The sequence below is a fragment of the Hemitrygon akajei genome, chromosome 9 (genome assembly GCF_048418815.1).
Source record: "Hemitrygon akajei chromosome 9, sHemAka1.3, whole genome shotgun sequence".
NCBI classification, from domain to species: Eukaryota; Metazoa; Chordata; class Chondrichthyes; order Myliobatiformes; family Dasyatidae; genus Hemitrygon; species Hemitrygon akajei.
The window spans coordinates 128,468,142-128,484,264 of record NC_133132.1 but is presented as its reverse complement, the minus strand read 5'-3'; the positions used below and the strand labels follow the sequence as shown (position 1 = coordinate 128,484,264).

The 16,123-nt window shown below is 41.8% G+C and overlaps 1 protein-coding gene across 2 annotated transcripts in view; it reads right to left on the bottom strand.

The window, feature by feature from the left end:
- LOC140732819 (adhesion G-protein coupled receptor F1-like) overlaps positions 1–16,123 on the bottom strand; it is a 102,708-nt gene that overhangs the window by 74,511 nt on the left and 12,074 nt on the right. For both annotated transcript variants that reach the window (XM_073055450.1, XM_073055451.1), the window contains exons 2-5: positions 15,495–15,611; positions 13,282–13,336; positions 12,538–12,699; positions 7,522–7,695 (exon numbers count right to left, since the gene is read on the bottom strand). In XM_073055450.1, the coding sequence (XP_072911551.1) occupies positions 7,522–7,695; positions 12,538–12,699; positions 13,282–13,336; positions 15,495–15,590 (487 nt within the window). In that variant the 5' untranslated portion in view covers positions 15,591–15,611. The remainder of the gene's footprint in view (positions 1–7,521; positions 7,696–12,537; positions 12,700–13,281; positions 13,337–15,494; positions 15,612–16,123) is intronic.

Sequence of the window (16,123 nt, the reverse complement as noted above, 5' to 3'; positions counted from 1 at the left end):
TCCATCCTAAATAGACTCCCCTCTATTTTGAAGCTATGCCCTCTGGTTTTAGACACTCCCAGCATAGGAAACATCATTTCCACATCCATTCTATCAAGGCCTTTCAGCATTTTATAGGTTTCAATTAGGTCACTCCTCATTCTTCTAAATTCCTGCAAATAGAGGCCTGGAGCCATCAGACACTCTTCATATAACAAGCTATTCAATCCTGCAGTCATTTTCATGATCTCCTTTGAACCCTTTCCAATTTCTGTACATTCTTTCTAAGATAAGGAGCCTCCATAAACCTATCCAAACTTCTCCTAAATGTTGAAATTAAGCTTGCATGCACCACTTATATTTGCACCTCATTCCACACTCTCATGACTCTTATGTTTCCCTTAAACTTTTCACCTTTCACTCTTAACCCATGACTTTCATTGCAGTCCCACCCAACCTCAAAAGAAAAAACCTGTTTGTATTTACCCTAACTATACCCTCATGATTTTGTATACCTCTATCAAATCTCCCCCTCAATCTCTATGCTCCAAGGAATAAAGTCCTTAACTTTAATTCAATCTTTCCTTAAAACTCAGGTCCTCTAGTCCAAGTAACATCCTTGTAAATTTTCTCTGTACTCCTTCAACTTTATTTACATCTTTCCTCTGACCAAAGCTGCACACGTACTCCAAGCAGCACACACAAAATACTGGAGGCCATCAACAGGCTTGCAGTATGTATGGACAAGAGTAAATAGTCAACGTTTTGGACCAACATAGTCTTTTCCATAGATGCTGCCTGGCCTGCTGAGTTCCTCCAGCATCTGCAGATTTTCTTGTCTTCACAACTCTACAACTTAAGGCACACCAACGTCTTATAGAAGTTCAACATAACATCTCGTCCCCTGTACTCAATACATTGATTTATGAAGATCAACATGCCAAAAGCTTTCCTTATGATCCTATCAACCTGTAACGCTACTTTCAATGTAATATAGACCTGTATTCCCAAATCCCTTAGTTCTACCACTCTTCTCTGTGCCCTATTGTTCACCGTGTAAGATCTACCCTGGATGGTCTGACTGAAATGCAAAACCTTGCACTGTTCCATCTGCCATTTTTTTTTCAGCCCACTTTACTGGCTGGTCCAGATCCCGCTGCAAGCTCTGATACTCCTCACTGTCCATGACACCACCAGTCTTGGTGTCATCCATAAATTTGTTGATCCAGTTTACTACATTATCATCCGAATCATTGATATAAATGACAAACTACAAAGAACCCAGCACTGATCCCTGCGGTACTCCACTTGTCGCAGGCTTCTGGTCTGAGAGGCAACCTCTGGCTTCTCCCTCAGCCAATATCTAATCCTATTTACTACCTCATATTGAATGTCAAGCAACTGAACCTTCTTGAACAACCTCCCATGTGGAACCTTGTTAAATGCCTTGCTAAAGTCCGGGTAGACAACATCCACTGCCTTTCCTTCGTCCACTTTCCTATGAGATTGGTAAGACAAGGCTACCACACACGAAGTAATGCTGACTATCCCTGTCTATCCAAATACTTATATATCTGGTCCCTTAGAATACCTTCCAATTTAACTTTTCCAATACTGATGTCAGGCTCACCAGCCTATAATTTCTCTGGTTTATTTTTAGAGCCTTTCTTGAACAATAGAACAACATTGGCTTCCTCCAATCCTCTAATAGATCTCCTGCTGCAAAATATGATTTAAATATCTCTGCTAAGGCCTCAGCGATTTCTGTACTTGTCTCCCACGGGGTCCAAGGGAACATCTTGTCAGACACTGGAGATTTATCCACCCTGATTTGCTAATTGACAGCAAACACCTCTTCCTCTGTAATCTCCTTCGGGTCCATGAAGTTGATGCTACTTTGCCTCACTTCTATAGACTCTGTGTCCATCTCCTGAGTAAATACAGATGCAAAAATTCACAAGACCAAAAGATCATAAGGTATAGAAGCAGAAGTAGGTCATTCGGCCCATCAAGTCTGCTCCTCCATTCTATCATGGACCGATCCAATTCTTCCAGTCATCCCCACTCCCTTCACCCCATAACCTTTGATGTCCTGGCTAATCAAGAACCTATCTATCTCTGCCTTAAATACACCCAATGACTTGGCCTCCACAGCCGCTCGTGGCAACAAATTCCACAGATTTACCACCCCCGACTAAAGTAATTTCTCCGCATCTCAGTTCTAAAAGGATGTCCTTCAATCCCGAAGTCGTGCCCTCTTGTCATTGAATCCCCTACCATGAGAAATAACTTTACCATATCTAATCTGTTCAGGCCTTTAACATTCGGAATGTTTCTGTGAGATCCCCCTCATTCTCCTGAACTCCATGGAATATAGCCCAAGAGCTGCCAGATGTTCCTCATATGGTAACCCTCTCATTCCTGGAACATTCTCGTGAACCTTCTCTGAACCCTCTCCAATGTCAGTATATCCTTTCTAAAATAAGGAGCCCAAAACTGCACACAATACTCCAAGTGTGGTCTCATGAGTGCCTTATAGAGCCTCAATATCACATCCCTGCTCTTATATTCTGTACCTCCAGAAATGAATGCCAACATTGCATTTGCCTTCTTCACAACCAATTCAACCTGTAGGTTAACCTTTAGGGTATCTTGCATAAGGATTCTCAAGTCCTTTTGCATCTTTGCATTCTGAATTCTCTCCCCATCTAAATAATAGTCTGCCCGTTTATTTCTTCCACCAAAATGTATGACCATACACTTTCCAACCTTGTATTTCATTTGCCACTTCTATGCCCATTCCCCTAAACTATTTAAGTCTCTCTGCAGGCTCTCTGTTTCTCCAACACTACCTGCCCCTTCACCTATCTTTGTGCCATTGGCAAATTTAGCCACAAATCCATGAATACCATGGTCCAAATCATTGACATACATCATAAAAAGCAGTGCCACAACACCAAACCCTGTGGAACTCCACTGGTAACCGGCAGCCAGCCAGAATAGGATCCCTTTATTCCCACTCTCTGTTTTCTGCAGATCAGTCAATGTTCCACCCATGCTAGTAACTTCCCTGTAATTCAGTGGGCTCTTATCTTGCTTAGCAGCCTCGTGTGGCACCTTGTCGAATGCCATCTGAAAATCCAAGTACATCACGTCAACTACATCTCCTTTGTCTACTCTGCTTGCAATTTCCTCAAAGAATTACAGTAGGTAGGATTTTCCTTTCAGGAAACCATGCTGGCTTTGGCCTATCTTGTCATGTGCCTCCAAGTACTCTGTAATCTCATTCCTAACAATCAAATCCAACAAATTTCCAACCATTGATGTCAGGCTAACAGGTCTATAGTTTTCTTTCTGCTGCCTCCCAGCCTTCTTAAATAGTTGAGTAACATTTGCAATTTTCCAGACATCCGGTACAATGCCAGAATCTATCAATTCTTGAAAGATCATTCTTGAAAGATCATTGTTAATGCCTCCGCAATCTTTCCAGCTACTTCTTTCAGAACCCAAGGGTGCATTCCATCAGGTCCAGGAGATTCCCAATCCTCTATCTTCTCACTAGCTCTGGCTTCCTTGTATGCCCTCTCTTTTGCTTTTACTTTGGCTCTGACTTCACTTTTGAGCCATGGTAGTGTCCTTTTTCCATTTGATAATTTCTTCTTATTTGGAATATATCTGTCTTGCACTTCCCTCATTTTTTGCAGAATCTCCAGCCATTGCTGCTCTGTTGTCCCTTTCCAGTCAACTTTGGCCAGTTCCTCTCTCATGCCATTGTAATTTCCTTTATTCCACTGAAATACTGACACATTGGATATTATTTTTTTTCCTCTCAAATTTCAATGTGAACTCAGTCATACTGTGATCACCGTTCACTAAGGGTTCCTTAACCTTAAGCTCTCTTATCACTTTTGGATCATTGCAATCCAGCACAGCCAATCCCCTACTGGGCTCAACAACAAGTTGTTCTAAAAAGCTATGCCTTAGACATTCTACAAATTCTCTCTCTTGAGGTCCAGTACTGACCTGGTTTTCCCAATCCGCTTTCATGTTAAAATCTCCAATGATTATCATGACATTGCCTTTCTGACACACCTTTTCTATCTCCTGCTGTAATTTGTAATCCACATCCCGGCTGCTGTTTGGAGGCGTGTATAACTGCCATTAGGGTCCTCTTACCCTTGTCATTTCTTAACTCAACCTGTAGAGACTCTACACCTTCCAATCCTATGTCATTTCTTCCTAATGTTTAATATTACTTCTTGTACACAGAGCCACACCACCCCCTCTGCCTAATAACTTATCTTTCCGATACACTGTATATCCTTGGACATTCAGCTCCCAATGACAGCCATCCTTTACCCAAGTTTCAGAGATGGCCACAGTGTCATATTTGCCAATCTGTAGCCGACTTTCAAGAACATCCATTTTATTCCTTACGCTGCATGCATTCAAGTATAACACTTTCAGTCCAGTTTTTGTAGCTTTCTGTTTTAACTGAACCACACCTCTATTGCCCTGTAACTCATCTCCTGCCTGTTCTTTCTATAATCTCTGTTGCACCCTATCTTTGATTTATTTCTGCTGTCCCCTTCCTCAACCCGATCACTCCAGTTCCCACCCCCTACCAGATTAATTTAAACCCTCCCTAACAGCTCTATTAACTGTGCACGCTGGGATATTGGACCCCTTTGGGTTCAGGTGTAGCCCATCCTTTTTGTACAGGCTGTACCTCTCCCAGAAGAGGTCCTAGTGATCCAGGATCTGAAGCCCTGCCCCCTACACCAGTCTGTCAGCCACACATTAACACACCTGATCATGCTGTTCTTGCACTTGCTAGCATGTGGCACAGGCAGCAATCCTGAGATTACTACCCTAGAGGTCCTGCTTTTCAACTTCCTACCTAACTCCCTGAATTCTCTCTTCAGGACCTCCTCCCTTTTTCTACCTATGTCATTGGTACCAAAGTGTACCAAGACTTTTGGCTGTTCACCCTCTCCCTTTAGAATACTCTGCACCTGATCCGAGTCATCCCGTACCCTGGCACCTGGAACGCAACACACCATGCAGGTATCTCTATCCGGCTGACAGAACCTCCTGTCTGTCCCCTTCACTATGGAATCCCTTATGTCTACCGCATTCCTCATCTTCCTCTTTCCCTTCTGCACCACGGAACAAGGCTCAGTGCCAGAGACCCAAGAGCTGTGGTCGTCTTCTGTCAGGTCACACCCCTCAACTGCATCCAAAACAAGTTCATGATTACTGAGGAGGATGGTCACAGAGGTGCTCTCTACTGTCTGAGCTCTTCATTTCGCTTCCCTGACCATCACCCAATTATCCAACTCCTGCAGCCTTCAGGTGACTAACTCTCTGTAGCTGCTGTCTATCTCCTGTTCGCTCTCCCTCATAAGCTGTAGGTCATTGAGCCACAGCTCCAGATCCCTAACATGGTCTCTCGGGAGCTGCATCTCGGTGCACCTGGCGCATATGTGGCCATCTGGGTGACTGGAAGATTCCCAGGATTCCCACATCCGACACTCAGAGCAAAATACTAACCCTACTGACATGCTCTCTATTCCTCAAGAAAAACCAAAAAAGAAGTCCACCTTCCCACTTACCTCACCGAAGCCTGAATGAACCAAAGTCTGTCGTTTCTACTCTGGCCACTGGCCTACTCCTGACAATTGCCGCTCCGCTTAGCCCTTCTGTACTTTTATTTAGTTGGTTGAACTCAGTTGCCGCTGCTGATGGGCCATGTACAATGGACTTACGCCCACGAAGCTCTTGTTTTAAATAACCACCTCTGACCTGCGAGAAGCACTCCTTCATCGAGCTCAGTTACCGCCGCACAATGAAGATCCATGAAGATCTCCCCCAACTTTGGCTGCACACATGGATTATCATTCTGATATTCCAGAGGACCAATTTTGTCCCTTGCAGTCCTTTTGTTCTTAATATATCTGTAGAATCTCTTAGGATTCTCCTTCACCTTATCTGCTAGGGCAACCTTAGGCCTTCTTAAAAACACAGGAGTCCAGGATTACGTGTGTACTTCATTTTCACGTACTGAAGCACACACTTATGAAATGATAGTTTAATGACAGATGCCATTCATGTACTTCTTACATGTAAACCATAATGAAAAACACAAACAACAAAGAATGCTTAATCAAACAATATTTTACAATATTTCTCAAATTTAACTGAATTATTAAATACATAACAGGTGAGACCGAATGTAAACTGGGGGACGGCTTTGTTGAGCACCTCTGCTCCATCCGCCAAAAACGACACTTCCCCATGACCAACCATTTTAATTCCAAACCACATTCCACTTCCAACATGTTGGTCCATGGCCTCCTCTTTTGCAACAATGAGGCCACTCTCAAGGTAGAGGAGCAATACCTCATACTCTGTCTAGGTAGCCTCCAACCTAATGGTGTGAATATTTATTTCTCCTTGGTGTAATTATTTTTTTATCTGCCTTCCTTCTTCTAGTCCCCACTCTGGCCTCTTACCTCTTCTCCTCACCTGCCTATTATCTCCCCTTGGTGCCCCTGCTTCTTCCATTTTTGCCATAGTCCCCTCTCCTCTCCTTTCAGACTCTTTTATAAGGTAATGTAATGGGTAGAGATGTTATGCATAATTCACAACCACCAGCGTTGAGTTGGGGTTCACGTTAAGAGGTTGGTCTACATGATGATGTAATGACATGAAGTTTTATCGCGCTTTATCAGCCCACGATTGAATGGTGGAGGAGACTCACTGGGCTGAACAGCCTACTCCTGCTCCTTTATCTTATGGTCTTTATGGTCTGTGTTTGGAGGACAAAGAAGGAGTTATTACGGTTTCCTTTAAAGTTAAAATGCCTCCGCCATTTCATTTACAAACATACACCTTCTTCTCCAGCCCTTTACCATTCCAATCCACACACCTTCACCTCTCACCTTCTCAGTAGTCCTCCTTCCCTTCCCCCAGCATTTTATTCTGGCATTTTCCCTCTTCCTTTCCGTTCTTAAAGAAGGGTCTTGGCCCGAAACATCGACTGTTTAATTATTTCATAGATGCTGTCTTACCTGCTAAGCTCCTCCAACAGTTTGTGTGTGTTGCTCTTAAGCATCATAACTTGGTTTCAAATTGAAGCTTACATTAAATGATAAATGACTCTAAAAATGTTTGCACAATTAGAATTTTCAGGAAACGTGTTTGATAATGCAACTAAGCTTGTTCAAAGCAAATTCAATTTTGAGTACTACTTGTGACTATTTTGCAAATTGTATCCAAAGTGGAAGCTCCCACTATATTTTATTACTGTGCACACATTGAAAAATGCAACAGTCTTTAAAAATATCTTCATTCAATAATTTAAGTTTTTAGTATGTTTTCCTTTTCTAAATTATTTTTATCAAGTGTTTATAAAAAAATGCACAAGTTGAACATTGAGCTTTCATTGAGAAAACAAAAAAGAAAAGTTCAAGTCTACTGAATTCTGCAAGAAAATTTAAAAAGTGAAGCCCGATATATTCAAAATGATGATTGAATTACCTGAATTAAGTAGATTTGTTGCATTTTGACGGCAGAATCCTACTCCATTAATCATTGAGTAACTGCAATTACACTTGGAAGATTTTGAGCATTCTGGCAAATCAGATGTATTATATTCCTGGATAGTTTCATTCCAGAAAAAGCACTTTGATCCATTCCCTATGTACTTGCATTCTAAAAAAAAATACAGTAAATAGATAAGCATTGTTAAAATTGTAAAATAATGCTTTAAAACATAATAAATATTCTTGCAGTATGCACGGCATTTTTCTAATGTTAACTGCACTTCTTCCTGCAGCTATGACCTTGCAGAGTATTATCAGTCATTTTACTTCCACAAATTCTTTAGGAGCTTAATGGCTGTTTACAAAAAGTCTAGCAGCATCTTTGTATGAAGTGTGTACCATTTTAAAGTCTAATGTGTTTAAATGTTTTATCCCAAATCCATGGAGTCCAATCCATTTATTATTTGGCAACAGAACCTTTTAACCTCGGGAATAAGCCCTTCCAGTTCACCCCGTGTGAACATGACTGTTCCTGCCATCAATCCCAGCAACACCCACATTCTTTAACCCCAAAATTCTAGATTTTGACTGACAAAGCAAGGGGCAATGATTCAGAAGCCGGATGTAGCTTCATTTCTTTGGCTCTGAGTTGGAGAAGAGTGTTACTCTAAAACAGTTGCATTTTATCAGATTGCAATTAAATTGGCACCTGGATCCAAGCAAATATGTTCAACTAGAGAGACAATTAGATTCATAGTTCCAGTTTGCCTACTTGCAAGGCCAATTTGAGTACAAATGAGGAAACAAGAGGCAAACGTGAGGAGACAAAATGGGTCTAGCGATCACTGATGGCGTTGCAGACGGCTCACTAAACAGCTAGATACACTTCTACTTCTAGATGTAATTCTTCAGAACTGTGATCGATTGCAGCCTGTAAGGTCCCTCTTAAGGATTTCTTTTTGGGCGGACTGAACGATCTGGTGCTTTTGCGATCCCCTGGGGCATTCGGTGAGGATGAGTGCGGAGAGTGCAGGCATGGCCATTGGTGACCGCGGCTGCAACGATTCCTGATGTCAGAACTGGAACCAGTGGTCGGTTCCATTACTGTGCACCAGTTAAAGTGTCCAGCAAGGTTAAAATTGTTGAGGATGAGAGTGGAAAACGTACAGGTGTTCAGCACCATCTGCCTGCTTTCGACTGGACTACTTCTCACTGTAGCTGTCGGGTGGGAGGTGCAGGGCTCTTGGCTTGTCACTGTCAGGTTCAGGAGCAGTGGGCCGCTCTCCCCTGTATGCAGATGAAAAGACGTTTCCCCTATTCTGAGATTTACCTGATTTTTGGACTGTACTTGAGTTTCCTTCAGTTTTTCGGTGTTTTATTTCTTGTGGCCAATTGGCGGGTCGGTGATCTGTTTGTGCGTGTGTGTGTGTGTGCGGGGGGGGGGGCGGTTGTGGTTGGGTGTTTAGCTTCTACCGTTGTATTTTTCTGTGAGTGAGGGTGTCAGGGTTTGTTTGTGTAGAGGGTCAGTGATAGTTATTGTGGCTGTTTTTTGCTGCAGGGGAGGGGTAAATATTGGGGTCTGTAAGTTTTGTTTCTTTTCTTTTTCATGGGGGTGGAGTTAAAACCTTTTTCTTTCACCAGCACCCTTGGTCTTTCTATATTTAATAGCTATCTGGGGGGGGGGGGGCAATATTCTTGCGGGCAGGTTTGCTAGAGCTGTCGGGAGCAGTTTAGACTTATATGGCAGAGGAATGGCGACCGAGATGATAGAGTTGAGGATCAGCCAGCAGGTTTACAAGTAAATGATGGGTGTACAAGAAAGTAAAGAAGGACAAGCCAATAATTGAGTACAAGTGCAGACAGAGCAAAAAGTTAAATTGTACCACAGAGGTAAAATTCAAAAGGGCAAAGAACGGAGGACTGAAGTGCTGTATTTAAATGCATGTAGCATTTGGAAAAAGGGGGACAAACTCGTGGCACAATTAGAGATTGATTGGTTTGACATTGTGGGCATCACTGAGTCGTGGCTGAAAGAAGGCCATAGTTGGGAGTCTAACATCAAAGGATATACTTTGTATTGAAAGGCCTGGCAGGAAGGCAGAGGTGGTGGCGTGGCTCTGTTGGTAAGAGATGGAATTACGTCTTTAGAAAGAGGTGACATAGGGTCAGAGAATGTTGAATCTTTGAGGGTGGAGTTAAGAAACTGTGAGAGTAAAATTCTATTATGGGAATCATATATAGGCCATCAAATAGTAAGCAAGATGTGGGGTTGAGATTGCAAAGGGAGCTGGAAAAGGCATGTAATGACACGATTGTAATGGGGACTTCAATATGCAAGGGGGTTGGGAAAATCAGGTTGGTGTCGGATCACAATAGAGGGATTTTGTTGAATGCCTAGGAGATAGCTTTTTAGAGCAGCTTGTGCTTGAGCCTACTCAGGGAAAGGCTGTCTTAGATTGGGTGTTGTGTACTACATCTTATTATGGAGCTTAATGTAAAGGAACCCTTAGGAGACAGTGATTATAATATGATTGAATTCAGACTGCAGTTTGAGAGGGAGAAGCATAGGTCACATGTATCAGTATCACAATGGCATAAAGGAAATTACAGAGGCATGAGAGAGGAGCTTGCCCCAGTGGATTGGAGGAGGATACCGGCAGGGATGATGGCAGAGCAGAGATGGCTGAAGTTCCTGAGAATAGTTCCCAAGGCACAGGATAGAAGAAGTTCTTAAATGGCAGGGGTCGGTAACTGTGGTTGACAAAGGAAGAAAAGACTGTATAAAAGCCAAAGAAAGGGCATATAAGATAACAAAAGTGAGTGGGAAGTTCGCTGAGTAAGAAGATTTTAAAATCCAACAAATTGAACTAAAAAGCTATAAGAAGGGAAAAGATGAAATATGAAGGCAAACTAGTCAATAAATTAAAGCAGAATACTAAAAGTTTTTTTGGTTATAAAAGAAAAAAAGGGAGGTAAGAGTTAATGTTGGACCATTGGAAAATGATGCTGGTGAGTGAGGTAGTAATGGGGGACAAAGAAATGGCAGATGACCTTAATATGCACCTTGCATCAGTCTTCACTGTGGAAGACACTAGCAGTGTGCCAGAGGTCTGTGTAAGGAAAAAGTGCTAGGTAAACTCAGAGATCTTAAGGTATATAAGTCACCTTGACCAGACGAACTGCATCCCGGAATCCTGAGAGAGGTTGCTGAAGAGACAACGGATTCATTGGTCATGATCTTTCAAGAATCATTTGATGATGGCATGTTCCCAGAGGACTGGAAGACTGCAAATGTCATTCTCCTCTTTAAGAAGGGAGTAAGCAAAAAGAAAGGAAATTATAGACCAGTTAGCCTAACCTCAGTGGTTAGGAAAGTGTTATTAAGGGTAATGTTTCAGGGTGCTTAGAAACTGGAATGACAAAATAAGTCAAAGTCAGCATGGTTTGTGTGAAGGGAAAACTTGCCTGACAGACCTGTTAGAGTTCTTCGAGGAAGTAACCAGCAGGGTGGACAAAGGAGAGACAGTGGATGTCACTTACTTGGATTTTCAGAAGACATCTGATAATGTGCCACACGTGAGGCTGCTTAACAACATAAAATCCTATGGCTTTACAAGAAAGATATTGGCATGGATAGAGGAATGGCTGACAAGCTGGAGGCATTGAGTGGAAATAAAGGGGGCATTTTCTTGTTGGCTGCCAGGGACTAGTGGTGTTCCTCAGGGGTCAGTATTGGGACTGCTACTTTCCACATTGTTTGTCAGTGATTTGGATAATGGAATTGATGGCTTTGTGGCAAAGTTTGTGGATGATACGAAGATAGGTAGAGGGGTTAGTATTGTTGAAGAAGCAATGTGATTGTAGCAGGACATAGACAAATTGGAAGAGTGGGTACAAAGTGGCAGATGGAATACAGTATTGGGAAATGTATGATAATGCATTTTGGTAAAAGGAACAATAGTGCGGACATTTATCTAAATAAGGAGAAGGTTCAATCATCCGAGAGCAGAGGGATTTAGAAATCCTCGTGCAAGACTCCCAGAAGATTAATTTACATGTTGAGTCTGTGGTGAAGAAGGCAAATGCAATGTTAGCATTTATTTCAAAGGAAATCAAATATAAAAGCAAGGAGATAATGCTGAGCCTTTATAAGACACTAACCAGGTCGAACTTGAGTATTGTCGACAGTTTTGGGCCTCATATCTCAGAAAGGATGTGTTGTCATTGGAGAGAGTTCAGAGGAGGTTTACAAGGATGATTCCAGGAATGAAGAGGTTAACACATGAGGAGTGTTGGGCAACTTTGGACTTACTCGCTGGAATTTAGAAGAATGTGGGGAAATCTCTTTGAAACCTATTGAATGCTGAATGTTGAAAGGAGTAGATAGGATGGATGTGGAGAGGGTGATTCCTATGGTTTTGGCATCCAGAACTAGAGGGCACAGCCTCAAAACTGAGGGGTAACCTTTTGGAACAGAGGTAAGCAGGAATTATTTTAGCCAGAGAGTAGTGAATCTGTGGAATGCTTTGCCACAGACTGTGGTGGAGGTGAAATCCGTGGATCCGTGGAAGTTGGCAGTTTCCTGATCAGTCAGGGCCTCAAAGAAGATGCATAGATGTGCTCAATGTTTCCTGAAAAGGTGCATTCTGGGAATTCCAGGCTCATGACTGCTCAGAATGGAGAAGGATGGTATTGGGAACCTCCAGGACATGCATCAGGTGTACACAGAAGCCCTGAGAAAGCGGCAGATGGAGCCCCTCCTTCCTTCCCCCAGCCTGCTCCACCAGCCACCTTTTGGCTTGTCCTCGGAAGAGTTCTCGGTTCCCACATTACCCTTAGAACCCACAATACTTGAGTGAAAGCATCTCCAGTCCCGAGGGACTGCCTAAGAAGAAGAAGTTATAATCTGAGCAATTTCAGCTCCTGGGTAGATTTGCCATCCTTCCAAAAGTAAAGTACCAATATTTTACATACATATTAGCATCTTGGTTCAGTAGCATATATAACTTACCGATTTTGGTGCTAATATTAAGGATGATAAGATAAGCATCCCTTCCACTGATTGAAACATTCAGAGGGAAAATCAGTCTCTTCATGTATTCAGTGACCAAGTCAAAATGAACTTTTTCAAAATTCATGTTAGAATGGTAAGATCTTTTTGAGTTTCGTATAACTGGAATATGAGCAACCAGATAAAGGAAAAGAAAGTTATTTATTGAGGGAAGCAGTACAGAATAAGCTGCATAATATTCATCCTATTTTGTTTTCATTGAATAAAGGTCAGTTCATGACTGATTCAGGAGTAAGTGTTACATACTGTCAAATGGCATCCTTTACATGAAATTTCAACCAAGACATTACCTGTTACTCAACTAAAGTGAAGAAAAATTATAGCAATTTACTGACTGATATTTACAGTCTTTTTAAGCAAAACTTCTAAAATGTATTGTCTAATAATTTGTCATGGATTATGTAATTGACAACTCTTTGACAAGATAAGAAAAGCAAATAAGCGAAATCTCCTTGTTGCAATTAACAGTTTTCAAGGTTCTATCACCAATTTTTCTTACTGATTTGTCTGAGATTTTAACACTAAAATACAATGTGGGGGGAAAAAAAGCACTTTTATATTTGTGGAACTGATTCTTTTGAAATGTCCGTTATTACACTTGTTGCTTATGATCTTGCAATATTTCAGAAACAAAATGTCTAAGTCTCTGGGTAATATGATTTCTTTGTATTTTTTATTTCTTACCATTGACTTGGAACTGATGTCCATCAAACAGTTGAAAAAATGAATTGAATTGGTCCTGCAAATGAGATAGATAATGATATCATAGTTGATGAAACAGTATTCACTGTATTGTGTCTTTGCTGCTGATTCAGCAGCCATAAATGTACTTACAATAATCTGTGCTTAAGAGTTACGGAGCGAGGCAAATATGGAAACACAAGTAGAATCTGGAGGAGGTTCCTGTTTAGCAAGAGGTTTCGATAGACACCAAGGACAAAGACAGATCACTATGATGAAGACAAAGGCTAACCTGCGGCAATAGGTGCATTACTGAAATAACTCTTGACCAACATAATGGGTAGGAACACACACAAAATGCTGGGAGAGCTCAGCAGGTCAGGCAGCATCTACGGAAATGAATAAACAGTCAACATTTTGGGCTGAAACTCTTCTTCAGGACTGAAAAGGAAGAGGGAAGACACCAGAATAAAAAGACGGGTAGGGAAGGAGTATTTCTAGAAGGTGATAGGTGAAGCCAGTTGGGTGGAAAAGATAAAGGGCTGGAGAAGGAAGAATCTGATAGGAGAGGAGAGAGGACCATAGAAGAAAGGGAAGGGGAGGGGACCCACTGGGAAGTGATAGGCAGGTGAGAAGAGGTTAAAGCCAGAGTGGGGAATAGAGGAGGAGGGGAGGGGGAGAGAAATTTTTTTTTACCTGAAGGAGAAATTGATATTCATGCCATCAGGTTGGAGTCTACCCAAATGGAATTTAAGTGTTGCTCCTCCACTTTGAGTATGGCCTCATCTAGACATAAGAGGAGGCCGTGGACCAACATGCCAGAAAGGGAACGAGCATTAGAATTAAAATGTTTGGGCACCGGGAAGTTCCATTTGTGATACCTCATGGTTATTGAGGAGTAGTAATTAGACTAGAATCAGTCATATTATAACATCTAAGTGTGGCAAACACCTAACACTGATGGAGCATTGACTAACATAGTGAGGAGAGGTGGTTAGACTAGAATCTATGTATATCAAATGCTTCAATCTGGTTAGCCTTAACCAACATAGTGGGCAGCGATAGTTAGACCAGAACTAGTGTCATCTATGAAACATCTCTGGAACCTCTGACGTATCTCTGATATTCAAAATGTGCCCTTGCACTGTTAAATATGGATATTTGACAGTGCTGCTTTGATCAGACCAATAATGGTTAGTGCTCAGGGAAGGAAGGTCACAAGGACGATATCCAAAAAGTGGTAAAGGTGGATCTTCATTGCTGTTAGGAGCTAATATTATTAGCTGTCTATTTCTGGGATTATCAATAAATTTGTATATAAATTAGTTATTCTAATCGAAAGTGGGCTAGATTCACCTCTACTATCCTCTCTGTAATTCATGTCCCTATAGTCCACAGCTTTCCGCTTCCTGGTCCAACACTTGAATACAGTCATTGGCCCAAGAGACAGCAGACCACAAATTTAGAGGTAGAAGTATTGGAGAGTATTTTACAACAAATGCTGCTGTTTAACTGCTAAAGAAGAAGCACACAAAGTGCTGGAGGAACTCAACAGGTCAGGCAGCACCTTTGGAGAGAATGTCCAGTCAACATTTTGGGTCAAGACTGTTCATCTGGACTGGAGAAAAACAAAGACGAGATAGACAGTAGAAAAAAGGTGGTGGAGGGTGGATTAGGAGCTGGTGGGTAATGGGTGGATCCAGGTTAGAATATGATAGGCAGGTGAGGGAAGCGTTAAAGTAAGAATGCAGTTAGAAGCTGGCAAGTGATAGGTGGAAGTGACAGAGCAGAAGGAGAGGACATTGGACTGTGGAATAAAGGGAAGAAGGTAAAGGGGAAGATTGGTGGGAGAATCTGTGAGAGGGCAGTGGAGACTAAAGAAATGCAGTAATGAGGACAGTGAGATAAGAGTGAAAAAGGGACAGAGTGGAATGAGATTAAGGGAGCTCGGAGGAATCAATGCTCATGCTATCAGGTTGGTGACTACAAAGGTGGAATATGAGATGCTGTTCCTCTCGTCTGTGTCTAACCTCAACGTGGAAGTAGAGGAGGCTGAAGACAGATATGCTGGTATAGGAATTGGAAATCAAATTAAAATGCTTGGCCACTGAGAGATCCTGGTTGATCTGGCAGTTGGAGCAAGGATGCTGGATAAAGCAACCCTTAATCTTCACTGAGTTTCACCGAAATCTATATTAAAAACTGTGATATCTTACCATTGATGGTTGAGCTGAAGAACATTGATTTGCTTCTGCCATTGAATCAGAAAAGGGCAGCAAAAGCCAAAAGGCAAAGATTATATGGAGCATCATTTCCAGCACTTCAGCCTTTGTCTAGAGTAAAGAAAAACATTAAGGGGACTAAGTTAATATGGAGTTAATGATGTTCCTTTAGCTGTTCATTGCAAATTATTAGTGCTATAATTTATAAGTGTTAAGACATCCTTATTTTATTCCGTTAGATGTTTCTAATCACCTGGAGATAAAGAGAAAATTAGAGAAGAAGGCAAAGGTGGTGTGGGCGGCACAGTGGTTGGAATACAGAACAAGCCCCGAGGTAAACTGACTGTGGATCTTCTTATCCTGAAATTGAGTGCCCTGGAAGCAGAGTGACAGTAAATTCAGCAACAAATGTAAAACAGCAGATCTTTTATTTGCATTTCCTTGAAAGAACTGCATCTTCTCTAAGAACACAGATCACAGAATAATACAGCATAGGAACACACTGTTCATAGAAACATAGAAAAACCTACAGCACAATACAGGCCCTTCAGCCCACAAAGCTGTGCCGAACATGTCCTTACCTTAGAACTACCTAGGGTTACCCATAGCCCTCTATTTTTCTG